Here is a 12,874-nt window from a genome sequence, read left to right as displayed (position 1 = left end):
GGGGCTACAAGGCAGAAATGCCGTCAGCGACGCCGCCGCGGCCGGGCGCCTCCGTCCCCCTGTCCCTGAAGCAAAGGGCAGAGCCAATCAACAAAGACGACGCAGACGTTAGTGAGAATACAGCTATTTTAATAATTCAGAGAGCAGCTCAGTATGTTTCCCGTTTATTATACATGGTTGCACAATCTGAGGCTGGTTAAATACAATCAAGTTTTCAAAATCTCTCGGAATAATTTCCAGATTACAACATGCAAGTGACCATGAAAATATTTGGCTTTTTACTTTATTCTTTAAATTTCTGAACAGGCACTTACATGAGTGAGTTAAATTTGCTCTCCTTCAAAGATAGCCGCATTAGAAGTATCCTAGCATAAAGTACACAGAGTCTTTGCTTTATCAAAGTGCCACAGTAATAAAACAGTTCTTACAGAAAGGTAATTCAGTTATTTACTTACTCATAAAGTAAGGTTACCAATGACACTTGCACCAGAGTTGAGAAGTCTTGGCTTAAAGGCCAAAGTGAACTACAAGCGCAAGTAGCCTTCCACACAGCAGGCTTCGTTTTATGCCCAAGCCACGCGTCTGATAACAGACTACATGCTCAGTTATGAATAGATGAAGGCTAACTCCTTTAAGCTATTTCTTCAAACACTAAATGCATAAGAGATGATTAAGACAAACAATCTGCTGTGCCAGACAAGCTTCTAACAGTTTCAGGGCTTGCCTGGCTTCAAAATACCTTTCCAGGAGACCACAAAAAGCTTGTTTGCCCTCATAACAGGCCCAGATGGACTGGGAGGACTATGTCCTTCGAGGACATTTTGCCCCTCATGTCAGGACAGCGAGGAGACAAGACTGTGAAGGCAGTGGAAGCATGAAGCCAGGAGGAACCACGTAGTTTCATGGATTTGCAAAATAATCAATATGGTTGCCAGCATTTATTTCATCAATAAGAGATAATTATGTTCAAATACTTTACCTGCTTACCACCTGAAGGTGAAATCATGACAACATCTCTACAGTCACTAGTTACTGGGCAACAAACCCCCACAGTCAAGAGTGACTCGCACGGTAGGGTTAGAGAAGTACGGTAAAGAGAGAGTTGAGGGAGGGAGGGCAAAGATGCTTCCTAACATTCTTTGCTACTGACAGATTCAAAGCTTCTTAGAAACCTTGCTAAGGTATCTGATGGCTCCACAGTTGTCACAGTCATAGTGCACCGACATGCAGTTTCAGTTAAACCCTGTCTAAACACAGGAATTAGTCTTAGGACAAATTCACCATAAACCTTGATTTTTAGTGTGATTTAGTCAATTGTATCTTACTGTAGTTTCAAAACAAATGCAAATAAGCAACATTGGAAAGAAACATGCAATAAACATAACAGAAGGGAAATGCTTTAGTCTATACTGTATAGGTGATCAGCAAAAAATCAAATTTACCAGCCTACCATGCATGGAAATAACTAGATTTAAGCTTATGCATATCTAAGTGCATATAACATTATCAAATAAAAGTAAATGTGCAGTATAAAATAGTAGCTTAAGAAAGTTCCAGTGTTTGAGAAAGCACTTTATTTTAAATGTATATACATACTTGAATGTTTAACTGAAGAACGCTTTAGTAGTATGGTAAATGCAGCACTGCAAGATGAAGGAAGACAGTTGTAATGGGAATTTTGGCCTTCTTTTCCCACAGGCTGCTGCCATCGTTAACCTGCTGAAGCATCGCAAAGTTTTTCACCTTATACCAGTTCACATTTCAGGTTGCTCAGCAGATGCTTGTGATTCTGGAGATTCAAATTGCTGGTGAAAGTTTGTTCGTTGTTTCCTCAACTTCTCGGGAGCTTTTCTCCATAAAATTATTTCCTATTTGAGGAAGCAAACACTTTTAAAACACCATTTACCATTAAGCCAGCAGCATCAAGTATCTTAAGTTCCCCATAGGCAAAGACTTTTTGGGGGAAAAGAGTGTCACAAAAAATGCATCCCCATTACTTACAGAACAGTGCAGTACATATGTAAAGTAACAGAAAGACAACACAATTACATTTACATATTTAGTTACTGCCTGAACACTTACCTTAATCAAATCTTGAGCAGTCACCTCTTCCTTAACAATCCTACTAGCAACTTTGAGAGTATTGAAGGGTTCAAGAAGTTTTTCTTCCTCCTTTTCTCAAAATCCAAAGCACATCATAGCCACTGTATGCTCCAGTTACCTTTTGTTGTCCACGTTTAACCATATGCCTTGTCTGTTCTTTAAAAGGAAGATTCTGATCTAACCCACATAGCTTCATTCCAGTGACCCTTTTGGCTATTCATTTCCTCAGCAAGACCTCAACGTTTTTTAGGTTTTCAGTCAAATGTCTTAGCCCTTATCACAGTTTTGCAATTTTGAACCTGGGCTAGTGCTGGGAGGAGAAATCTAGCTGCAGTAATTTAAGAAAGCAAGCAAACAAATGCACCTGTAGTTCATTTTTGTCTGGATGTCACAATGCAAGTTTGTTCTATGGCACTGAGCGTCCTATCCTTACTGAAATAGTATCCCTCATCCCCCTTAACTCCCTTTTGCAAGGTAACATCTTCTATACAGCGTCCAATACACTCACCAGCAGAAATGCTTATGCCATACATAAAGCACAGGTGGCTTCTAATGTGCTGAACATTCAAAGCAGCATGTACAACAGGCCAGATAATTATGCAAAGACATTCTTATAAATCATACCTGCTGTTTGAAGTATCGTCTGTCTTCCTCATCCACAAGCACTAGATTTAAGAAGTACCTCACTGAAAATTTTTTGTTCACATCCCTCATTGTTGGAGTTGGGTCATAGCCTGCTAAAAACAGTCTTATAGGAATCGATTCACCTTAAAAAAGAAAGTTTCAATTAGTTCCTTAAAACCAGATGTCATTAATGCAGTTTCAGAAGATATGCAAAATAAAGGCAGTTTCCCCAAGCACTGTCTGTGTCCCTCCCTTGGTTAAAGAAGAAAAAAAGACACACACAAAAAACATCACAAACGTAACACTGAGCACAGAGGCAAGTGTGAAATCAAAAGTGGGAACACTTTCTCAGTGGAAGCATGGTAGCCAGACAAGACAAAAGGATCAGTATCTTGAACTCTCTAGAGCTCGTTTACACCATGGACTCAGGTTTGAAGTGATAAAAAGTTCAGTCATAGAATTTCCAATGGTAAATAAGGGTAAGAATTACTAGGATCCCAAGTGAAATGCCCCAAGTCAATACAAATTTCTGCTTTCAATAGGAAAATCTACTATCATTTCAGCAACCTAAGGAGAAGTGTGGTTTCTCCAAGAAAAAGTTATACAAGTCTTCTCCAGATTTTTTTTTAAATATAGTTTTAAATCAAAATGTTTACCTTTTAAAACAAGCATAGTTATTTACCTTTAACTGGTGCACCATCCATTATTTCATATTTTGCAATGGTTTCAGTCTCTGTTGTGGTACTGGGTCCTAGTGAAACAAGTTTTTGCCGTGAGAACATAAACTTCAGTTTTAAACACTGTTACAAAGCTTTATCACAGCAATTTCTACCCTGCACTATTAAAATTACACAACACTGCACTTTTTGCCTTTGTCTTGCATATAAGTTACAAACAGCTAAAGCAAGCAAAACCCTTTCCCAGGCAGAGCATCTAATTCTTGCTCTCTCCTCCCCACGCTGCCACAGAAGAGGCAGTAGCCAGCACTTCAAAGGAGCCCTGGCTACACAGGCTTTAAATAAGGGACAAGCATGCAGCATAGGACTTGTGAAACAGTTCTGTTTGGTGGGCAGTGCCAATGACAGATACTGCTATGCCATGATGGGACTAGAAACCTGAAGGGCTATCACCCAGCACAAGAGCCGCCTTCCTCCACAGCCTAGGATGAAGAAACAAGAATACCTAATTTAGTCACTAAAGCAAAGAATGAAGTAGAGCTTTCTGCCCTTCCTTTATTGCTATGGAGGCTTTCTCATTCTCCACACAAGCAGCTCACTAGGGCCCCAGCCACTGGGGAATAAAGTTGTGATCCAGAGCCTCTTGCTGCCTTCCTACTTCCAGTGTGTACAAGCCTGATCTGCAATAATCAAGTTGTTTCTGCTTCAAAGCCTCTTGATATTTCCATCATATCAGTTTTAGGCTGACTGAAAATGACACATTTCTAGAACATGACAGATTCATGCTAATCTTTACCAAGCCCACTTTACCAGCTAATCTCTGCAGAAACAAGGGGGTCTTCAGGATGCATTTTATACCTTTTCTCTTGTTCATTATCTACCAAGGCTGATTAAGCTGCTGTGTATTTATGCCCAAGTTCCATTTAAAATGGTTCACGTTTGTGAAGCTAGCCCAACAGTCACAATCCCAGAGCAATGCTACAGACTGACAAGGTTGACTACTAAGTATGATTACCAAAGCACAAAATGCAAATGGTAGTCAAACACCAAGGAGAAAGAAGCACATGGAACATTGGTTTAGCCAAAGCTGCAAGGTTTGCATAAGGCTCAACCAGCATACAAGTTGCCATTTCTTCTGGACTTTCTCTTACCAATTCCGGTGATCTCCTTTTTGATCAGCTGCAACTCCATGTGCTGAATTTTTATTCTCACTAAGAGGAAATAAATTTTTCCAACAATCACATCCTTTAAGTGATACCTTTAAAAGAAGAGAGTGGGGGTTTTCATTAAAGAGTAAACACAACTTGTACAGCTTCTTGAATACATGTTATACAGGCAGTTACCTTATCTGCCTGTTAATGACTTAGAGCTTACTTGCCCACTGAGCTAAGCATCTCAGCCAGACCAGTGCAATTATCACCTTTCCATCATTGCAGTATTAGTAAGGGGAATACTACTGTTATATAGAAAAAGCATAAATGCAGAAAACAAGTCTTAAATATTTGCTAGTGACCTTCCTATTAGTCCTGAAGGCAGAACAGACAAGTATTCCTCAAAAAAGGCCATTGGCTAATTAGTAACCAAACAGCTCAACAAAATAATCATTGAACATGTTGCTTTACATTTTAAGTCTCCAGATGCCAGGTTGCTCATCAAATATTACATACTCTACCTTTTTATTCCAAGTTATTTACTTGAATGTGTTTTGTTCTAAGTGACACTTACTTTGACTTATTGTATTCAAACTCTATATGAAGACAGTCTTCAATGCCTACTTCCATTTTAATGGAGTTGTTTACATCTGGGTAAGTAGCAAGCTGGTGAACAATCAGATCATAATCTTTCACCAAGTCTGACAGCCGTCTCACTATTGTCACTTTTAGAAAATACCTAGGAAGAAAGCCACCAAGTTAGCCATAATTACTCAGAATTGCATATGTAAAAGCCCTTATGTTCTGAAGTACAGGTATTCTTCGAAAAACAAGAATACATTCTCTTAAGACTAAGCAGAAAAGACGACACCACCAAAATACAAGACAAAACACTTATACATAGAAATGTGCGGGGTGTTTTGCTTGGCTGGGGGAGGGATTTGTTGGTTTGGATTTGGGGTTGGGTTTTTTTGTTTGTGGGGTTTTTTTTTATTTTAAGAAGAGACATGGACTGTCTTCACTTGATTGAAGAAGAATTTTACCTATGCAACCAACACTAAGCAATTCCAAATAAAATAGAAAAGGCTACATTATAACATGATCTCAACAACTCCAATCAAGGCACACTAGCTACTGGCTGTTACTTGTCTGATTTTAAATCCAAAATGAGGAAGCAGGGGGAACGGGCAGCATGAGTGATAAATCATGGATTTCCTGCAGCGGAGGAGGACAGAGAAGGCTTAACAGTTACAAACCTCAGTCTGACGTTGGCACCAATGTAGGATTCATATGGCTTCTCAACCTGCATGAATTCAAAGTCATAGCTTCTGCTTTGGGTCAGTTCTCCAGGTAAGGCCAGTTCTTTCACTAAGTTTACAAATTCATGGGTATTGCTTTTGTCATTGAAGAGTTCTAAAGTTGAGGAATTTAAAGGAAAACATGTTTCAGTGTTTATTTTCAGCAAACAAAGCTGTCTCTAATTTGGCAGGAACAGGTGGGAGAGGAAAACAAAAGCAATTAATTTGATTTAAATTACATTTATTTGACCAACTGTTTTATCCAGTTTTCCAAAGTTACCTGCAGTTTCAGCAACTTACAGTAAAGACTCCTAAAGAGCTAACTGCCATGAACAGAACACATAAATGAAGCTTCACTAGTATGGCATCTTTTTTTAATGACAGTTTAGCTAGCTTTAATAAGTACTTCTTTGCCTTGCATTCTCTGTAATTAGCATTGCCCGATTTTGGCTTCCAGCATTTATTGCTGAAAGGACAAAAACCTAAGCAACATCAAGACTGGCTCATTTAGGACAGGCCAATGATCCCAACTGGTCTCCTACAGATTAACAACATCTATCGAATGGTTTATTATTACTACTAGTCTACAATCAAATGGCTTATTATGACCACTGGTCATAATCAGTCATTTAGAAACAAGTTCTTAATACATAAGCATAGATGCACCAGGTTTACAGCAACAGTATCTCCCCAGACCAGTGTCATTGTTATTCACCCCTACATCTATGTCATGCAATTCTCACCAAGATAAGAACTTAGAAAGATAGAAAAAAATTAACATTACCATACAAAAATCCAAACACTTCAGTATATAAAGAGAAGCTTCTCTACAATTCACAACTGACAATATCAGCTAAGAACATTAGTGGTAGCTGGTTTTACACAGACTGAAGCTTTGCAGAAAAGAAAAAAAAAAATTAACTAAACACAGCAGCTCCACAGTTTATCATTGCCAATTTTGCCAAAACTGACACTAACTAGTAACTGCTTATTTTCTAATACAACTACTAATTATCTAAGGTGTACTTTGTTTGCTATGACAAGTATCTATATAATATAAAATATATTTAGTGTTGCATATCCAATACTTCTTGTGCCAGTCGGAAAAGTTGTATTCTGAAGGGCTGGTTTAAAATATGTCTTTGACATGCAGCTGGAGTTAGTCTCCAAGTAGTGCAGAGACAGATCACACTGGGATGCTTTTTGTATTACCATATTAGAACTTGAAAGGATGAAAGAAAACACGGACAAGTACAAAAAGCAGCAGCTTAAACCACTTCTGCATAACTCTGAAGATTTCTAAATGGTAGCACAACAGAAAGTTCCAGAAACACACAAAATTCAAGTAACACTACATCAAATTACAGTCATTCAGAGAATAAAATTTATGCAGAGTAGATGAAGAACAAACAGCCTGTACAGCTATTAGAGGACAACAGACTAAGTGAAGCTGACATACGTGAGCTTGATTTTTTCCCCTATCTCTAAATGCCTCGTTCCCATCATACTGCTGCTTTACTCCAAAAGTTTGCTTTTACAGCTCCACTGATAAAAACTTCAAAGTATGAAGCAGCAGGTGTCAGAACTCAGTCATACCTGCTACATAACAGTTCAGACGTAGGATTCAGAGCCTACTGATTGATCAGAAATAGAGAACTTGGGAAATTCTAATCAAAGTCAATTGTATGAAGCTGAAACATGAAGATTTACTTCCAAGGGGGACAATAATGCAAACAGCTCTCTAACAGAAGGAAGGAATTTTAGCATCAGCCTATGGGTGCAGAGGTTACCCTGAGTGGTAAGAAGTTAGACATGATCAAGATTCTTTACAGTTCAAATCTAACCAGGCTTAGATACAGTTATAAGGAAATTACGTTTTTAATGTCAATACCACATTATCTTGCTAAAAAGCACAGACCCTCTGAAGCTTCAATAGTATTTTATGTTAACAGTATTAAACTATGTTTTAGAAAACCAACAACAAAAGAGTTATTTTAGAAGCGTTTTCCTATAGGCTGCCCTATCATTTCTTTTCTATGCAGAACCAGAATTAAAGACCAGAATTAAGAAGTCTGGCACAGTAGGTAACACCTGATATTTTGGCTTGGAACCTAAAATACATGCAAAACAAGGCACAAGCAGGAAAAAAAAAAAAGTGCTTTTATTTCACTTTTTTACATCAGGGTCATTCATCATTTATAGTCAAGAGGGAAGACATGTGTTAAGTTAAAAATTAATAGTCTGAAGTATATGAAGCAGAAACCACGCGTACCACGGTCACAAGTTTAGTTTTTAGAAGTCACCAGTGGTTCTTAAACTCTTAACCGGTCTGAGACAGATGGGATACTTACCATCCCAGTTCTCCCTCACATGTATGTATCTTCCCTCCCAACAATTTTCTGACTAGCACAAATTAGTACATGACTTGCGTTAAAATGAGTAGAATATAATCTTCCTTTGGCACTTGTCATCCACTAACCCGATCAGGTTGCAATCTTGGAGCCAAACTGCTGACGGTTGCAAGTGCAAAGTTTCATAAACCCCACGTACCTAACATCCCTTTTATAGCTTCAAAACTCACCAATTTGTCCTACAAATTCAATTCTAATTCCTTGGTGCTCTAGTCTCTTCCCATGCTGCTTAAAGGAGACTTTCACCTACCAAGGCAAAAAAAAAACCACACCAGTTAAAACTTTTCAACACTTTCACTCTAATACATGATCTTAGTAAAAAAGGACACTACATTACTACGTGCCTATGAAAACAAGAGACCTCTTCTCAACAGCACTATCTGACCTTGAAGGCAACCAAATCAAACAGCTGATTATGAAATTAAGCATTACCCAGGTGCTACTAAAGCATTTAAGAAAAACTTAATCATCCACGAGACTGAATTTAGTAGGTAAGCTTAAAACCTTCAAGTCCCAGAATTAAGAATCTAAGGCAGAGCTTCAGTAGAATTCGCATAAGCCAGTTGTGACTCCCTTGCCATCTTTGAAGGTAGACAACTTCAAAGCATCTTCTGATAGTCACATTTGGAAGCCCAAAAAAGAACTGCCATGAGATGCATTCCTTTCAATTCAAGTGACTTAAGTCCCTTCCTCAGCAGATAGCTAAGTACTGGTGTTAAAGAAGTCAATGAAAAATAACAGATAATGAAACCTACTATCAAGATCTGCATTTGTGAATTTGATTCCCACTATCAGACCTTGCTTCACAAGAAAACCATAAGGTTATTTTCTATGGAAACATGTAAATATTAAGCATATATGTTTCCTTATGGGGTAGTGATGTCCAGAGAAATTCCTGTACCTTAAAATCCAGTACCTCATTGATATCCAAGTAGGACAATACTTGCATAATCTGCACTGAAAAGGAGAGAGGTAGGGGGAAGTTGTCCAGTAAATTAGTGGTCTTCCAAACCTCCTCACCCCACTGTGCTTGTGTTAGCCAAAACCCATCAGGCAACTCAGGCATGGCTCAGCAAGAAATGCTCAGGCCAGTGAACATACAAACACTAGTGCCCTCAGTTTCCTGACTTTGCGGCCCATCTTGTCAGAGTTTCACATCCATGAAAGGATCTTTCTAGAGAAGAAAGATCTTAGCATGGAAAGATATCTTAAGAGCAGGAAGATACCCAGCGACAACAGGTTGGTCAAGATCAAAGTAGGTATTTAAAAGTTAGTCTCAGAACCCAATACCTAGCTCAAGTTTCTTGGAGGAAAAGCAAATCGTAACAGAAATATTCAGAGAATGAGAATAGCTCCAGTAAAACCAGAGTGATGGCAAGGAGCTCCTAAGTGCAATACCAAAAGTAGAGGAATCCCTCTAGCAATCTCAACTTCATGTTTTTTCCAAGAAGAACTCCTCTTGTTGACTCAGCGGCCAGCTGAACTTAGTATGTTGCTCCTCTGATGCAATTCCAGAAACCACTTCAGGGTATGAAACATAAGCCTTAGCTTCAGGGCATGCAAAGCAGGTTTGCTGCACCAGCCAAAAATTACTGTTACATGTGTCAGGTTGTGGATTTTGGAGTTCAAGGGGAAGGGGAAGCCAAGGGATCCAGTTGGGAACAGTTTTCTTGTCAGACACAATGATAGGATTGCATATGGCTACACAAAAAGCTTATTCATAAATACAAGATGACTGTAAAGAAATAAACACCTACTGTTCAAAACATTCAGTTTTAACCGTAGTCATTCAGGCAACTGATAAATGACCACACACTGCTTCCTCTTTGAATAACAACACAAGCTGAAATTGCAGCTCTTGCTTGTATCAGTTTTTCATTTAACTTCCTATATACATCTGCATACCAGAATCAGTACAGAATATAGTCACTTGAAAAAAAAAATTACCTTTCCCGAAACAGATTCTCCATCATAGAAGAGAAAATGCTTTTCTACTTTACCATCTTCTGTTTTGATTTCTGCTGTTTTTCGTGTTTCAGCATCATTAAGAATAACATTAATCTCACAATCAGGACTGAAAAAGCCTCCAAGAAAACTCTGAAATAACAAGAATTAGATTAAGTTACTACACAGCGAACACTCCATTTTAAATGTGGTGTTTAGTTGCAGCTGTATACTATACACTGGGAGAAAAACATCTGTGCTTCCATGAAGTTTCAAAGCCATTATGTATTAGAGACCCAAGAAACAGCGATGACAGAAGACAGTTCATCTAGCAAATAGTTGAAATCAGGTCAGCAACAAGCAGCAACAGCTCTCACAAAATATAATGTTCATAAAAAAACCCACAGTGTCATTATCATTATTACCACTACACTACAATACTAACGAATATTTAAAATGTTACTGTTTGTTTTAAAACCAAACACAACTTTGGTTTCTGTCACTGCAAATTTTCCAACCACTGATTTCACTTTAGAAAAAATTAATCATTTTCAAACTACACTTCAAAAAAAAAATTTTATTAACAAATTTATTCCATCTTGTTTAGGATTTCCGATATTATGCCAAAAACTATGTATTGCTTTATACCCACTATAACTTACTGCATCAACAGCAGTAACAAGGATGATCAGAAGGAGGAATAACAGAGCAAAGTATGGTGCAAAGAAACAACAACAAGGGTTGTATAATACAAGGCTTAGAGCATCCCCCAGGTTGGTGAAGGGGAATAGGGACTTCCGTTTGCTGCCTCTTCCTAAGCCCCATAGTTCTCTTAGCAAATGAAGACAGCGCTAGCAGGTTCAAGAGACTGTTGTTCTTTACAAAATCTATGCTACCTACACAACTCTGCCACCAGAGAGAGTGGATATTAGAAGTTTACCCTGTAATACTGCCCCAGGCACCAATCCATTATGGGCATTAAATGTTTGTCCTCGCCTTACAACAGCATTCCCTAGGCACGAACTTTTGACCAGCACCGAACACAAGGAACTAGGAGAGACCATCCTTTGACCTTGCACAAACCTTTCTTAAAAGAAGCTGCAAAACACATTAGCAGCTCTATGGGAAACTCGACAAGATTAGCACAAAACCCCACATTTTCTCCTGATAATTAGGCGCTAATCTGCTTTGATGTACTAGAGCAGATGACACTTCACTAATTCAGTGTGATTTTGGGGTTTTTTGGAGAAATTATGCTATGTTCTCAAGCAAAAGCATCCCCTTCAACTAGATGGATTTGGTATACATGAAACAGTCATTCTCACTTCACCAATTTAACCTCAAAAATTGAGTAAGAACACATTTCAGGACATGCTGGGGACCTGAAGTTTGAAATGTAGCATTAATATCAAAAAGTCTAGAAGAAAGTTTGATCTGAATGCTGCTGCCTAGCAGTAGGAACATTGAGTGACTTTCTGCTTACCCATACAAACCAAGCAAAGACATGATGCAATTCTGAGCTATAAAACAGCGATTCACACAAGACTAAATTGACTTTGTATTTGTTCAGATAGTAAGTGGCCCCAGTTCAATCCACAAATACGTATATAACTAACTGAAACCTAGTTATATCTACTTCACATTCTCACAGGAAGGCAGAAGCGGATGACCAACAAGGTGGTCAAACTAAGACCGAATGGTCCTGCCAAGCACACATTTGCATTAATTGCTGAAACGAGAAAGAAATTTTTTTTGTTTTTAATAACTCCACACTATAATCATTCTTGATTTTTGGCTCTCGAGGAAGGAGGACAGAGAAAGAAGAAAGTTTCAACAAAGATTCCAAATCTTTCGACTATTTTAAGCTGTTACATGGATTATTTTTGGGCATGTCCATATTTTTTTCCTCAGAAATTCTGCATTCATTCTCCAGATTAGCCTTGCACTTCCCCCCCACAAGCAAACAAGGAAGCACATTACCGCTAAGTAAACATTATACAAGTCTCACAGTGTCTTCCAAATTATGAAGCTGTACCACCATGTAAAGCAGTCAGCCACAACTAACATTGGTAACACATCACTTCTGAAGACACTGTGTATGAATATGTCAAGTGTACCCCATAGAGATTAGCCATGACCTCATCCACAGAGGACAAGAACATATGGAATAAAGAAATCCACAGCTGGTATCTACCCCGGCTGCTGTTGAAGATACCGCTGTGGGGAAACTATGCAAAACAAGAAATACAGCTTAAGAAAACAAAGACAGAGAACTAAGGTTTTAAGAAGCTGGCCAAACGCTACGCTATGTTCTTGATTTCATGCAAAAGACAGACGCTGAAGATTTTGCTACACCAGGACTGAAATTAATCTGCATTCAGTCCCCATGTGCTACAGTTGTACTAAAGGACTTGCAGGACTCCCAGCAGCTGATACACGGTGCAGAAATCCCAGCCTCAGCTTCACATGGAGCCCTAAAAGCTTTTGCATGTCTAACAGAGATAGAGGCACACGTTAAGGAATCCACAGACTTCAGAAACTCAAAGTGCATTGTTCTAGCAGATTCTTTAAAGCATTTTTTTTTTTCAAATCTATACATCACAGCACACCAAGCACTTCGCCTAGGCCACACCTGCTAAGCAGAAAGCGGCCGCTATTTCACCAGC

The 12,874-nt window shown here is 38.7% G+C and overlaps 1 protein-coding gene across 1 annotated transcript; it reads right to left on the bottom strand.

Annotated features, from left to right (window-relative positions):
• Positions 1-1,551: 1,551 nt before the first annotated feature.
• Positions 1,552-10,361, bottom strand: VPS26A (vacuolar protein sorting 26 homolog A (S. pombe); the record flags this gene model as incomplete). The annotated part of the gene is made up of 8 exons (XM_010291113.1): positions 1,552-1,868; positions 2,728-2,870; positions 3,410-3,478; positions 4,556-4,662; positions 5,130-5,294; positions 5,812-5,968; positions 8,435-8,510; positions 10,212-10,361. Coding segments are annotated over 8 exons (981 nt in total), but the record flags the coding sequence as incomplete, so codon positions are not given.
• Positions 10,362-12,874: the final 2,513 nt, after the last annotated feature.

This window comes from Phaethon lepturus, unplaced genomic scaffold, assembly GCF_000687285.1.
Source record: "Phaethon lepturus isolate BGI_N335 unplaced genomic scaffold, ASM68728v1 scaffold50507, whole genome shotgun sequence".
NCBI lineage: Eukaryota > Metazoa > Chordata > Aves > Phaethontiformes > Phaethontidae > Phaethon > Phaethon lepturus.
The sequence above is the reverse complement of the archived record's forward strand: the minus strand, read 5'-3'. Positions and strand labels throughout refer to the sequence as shown.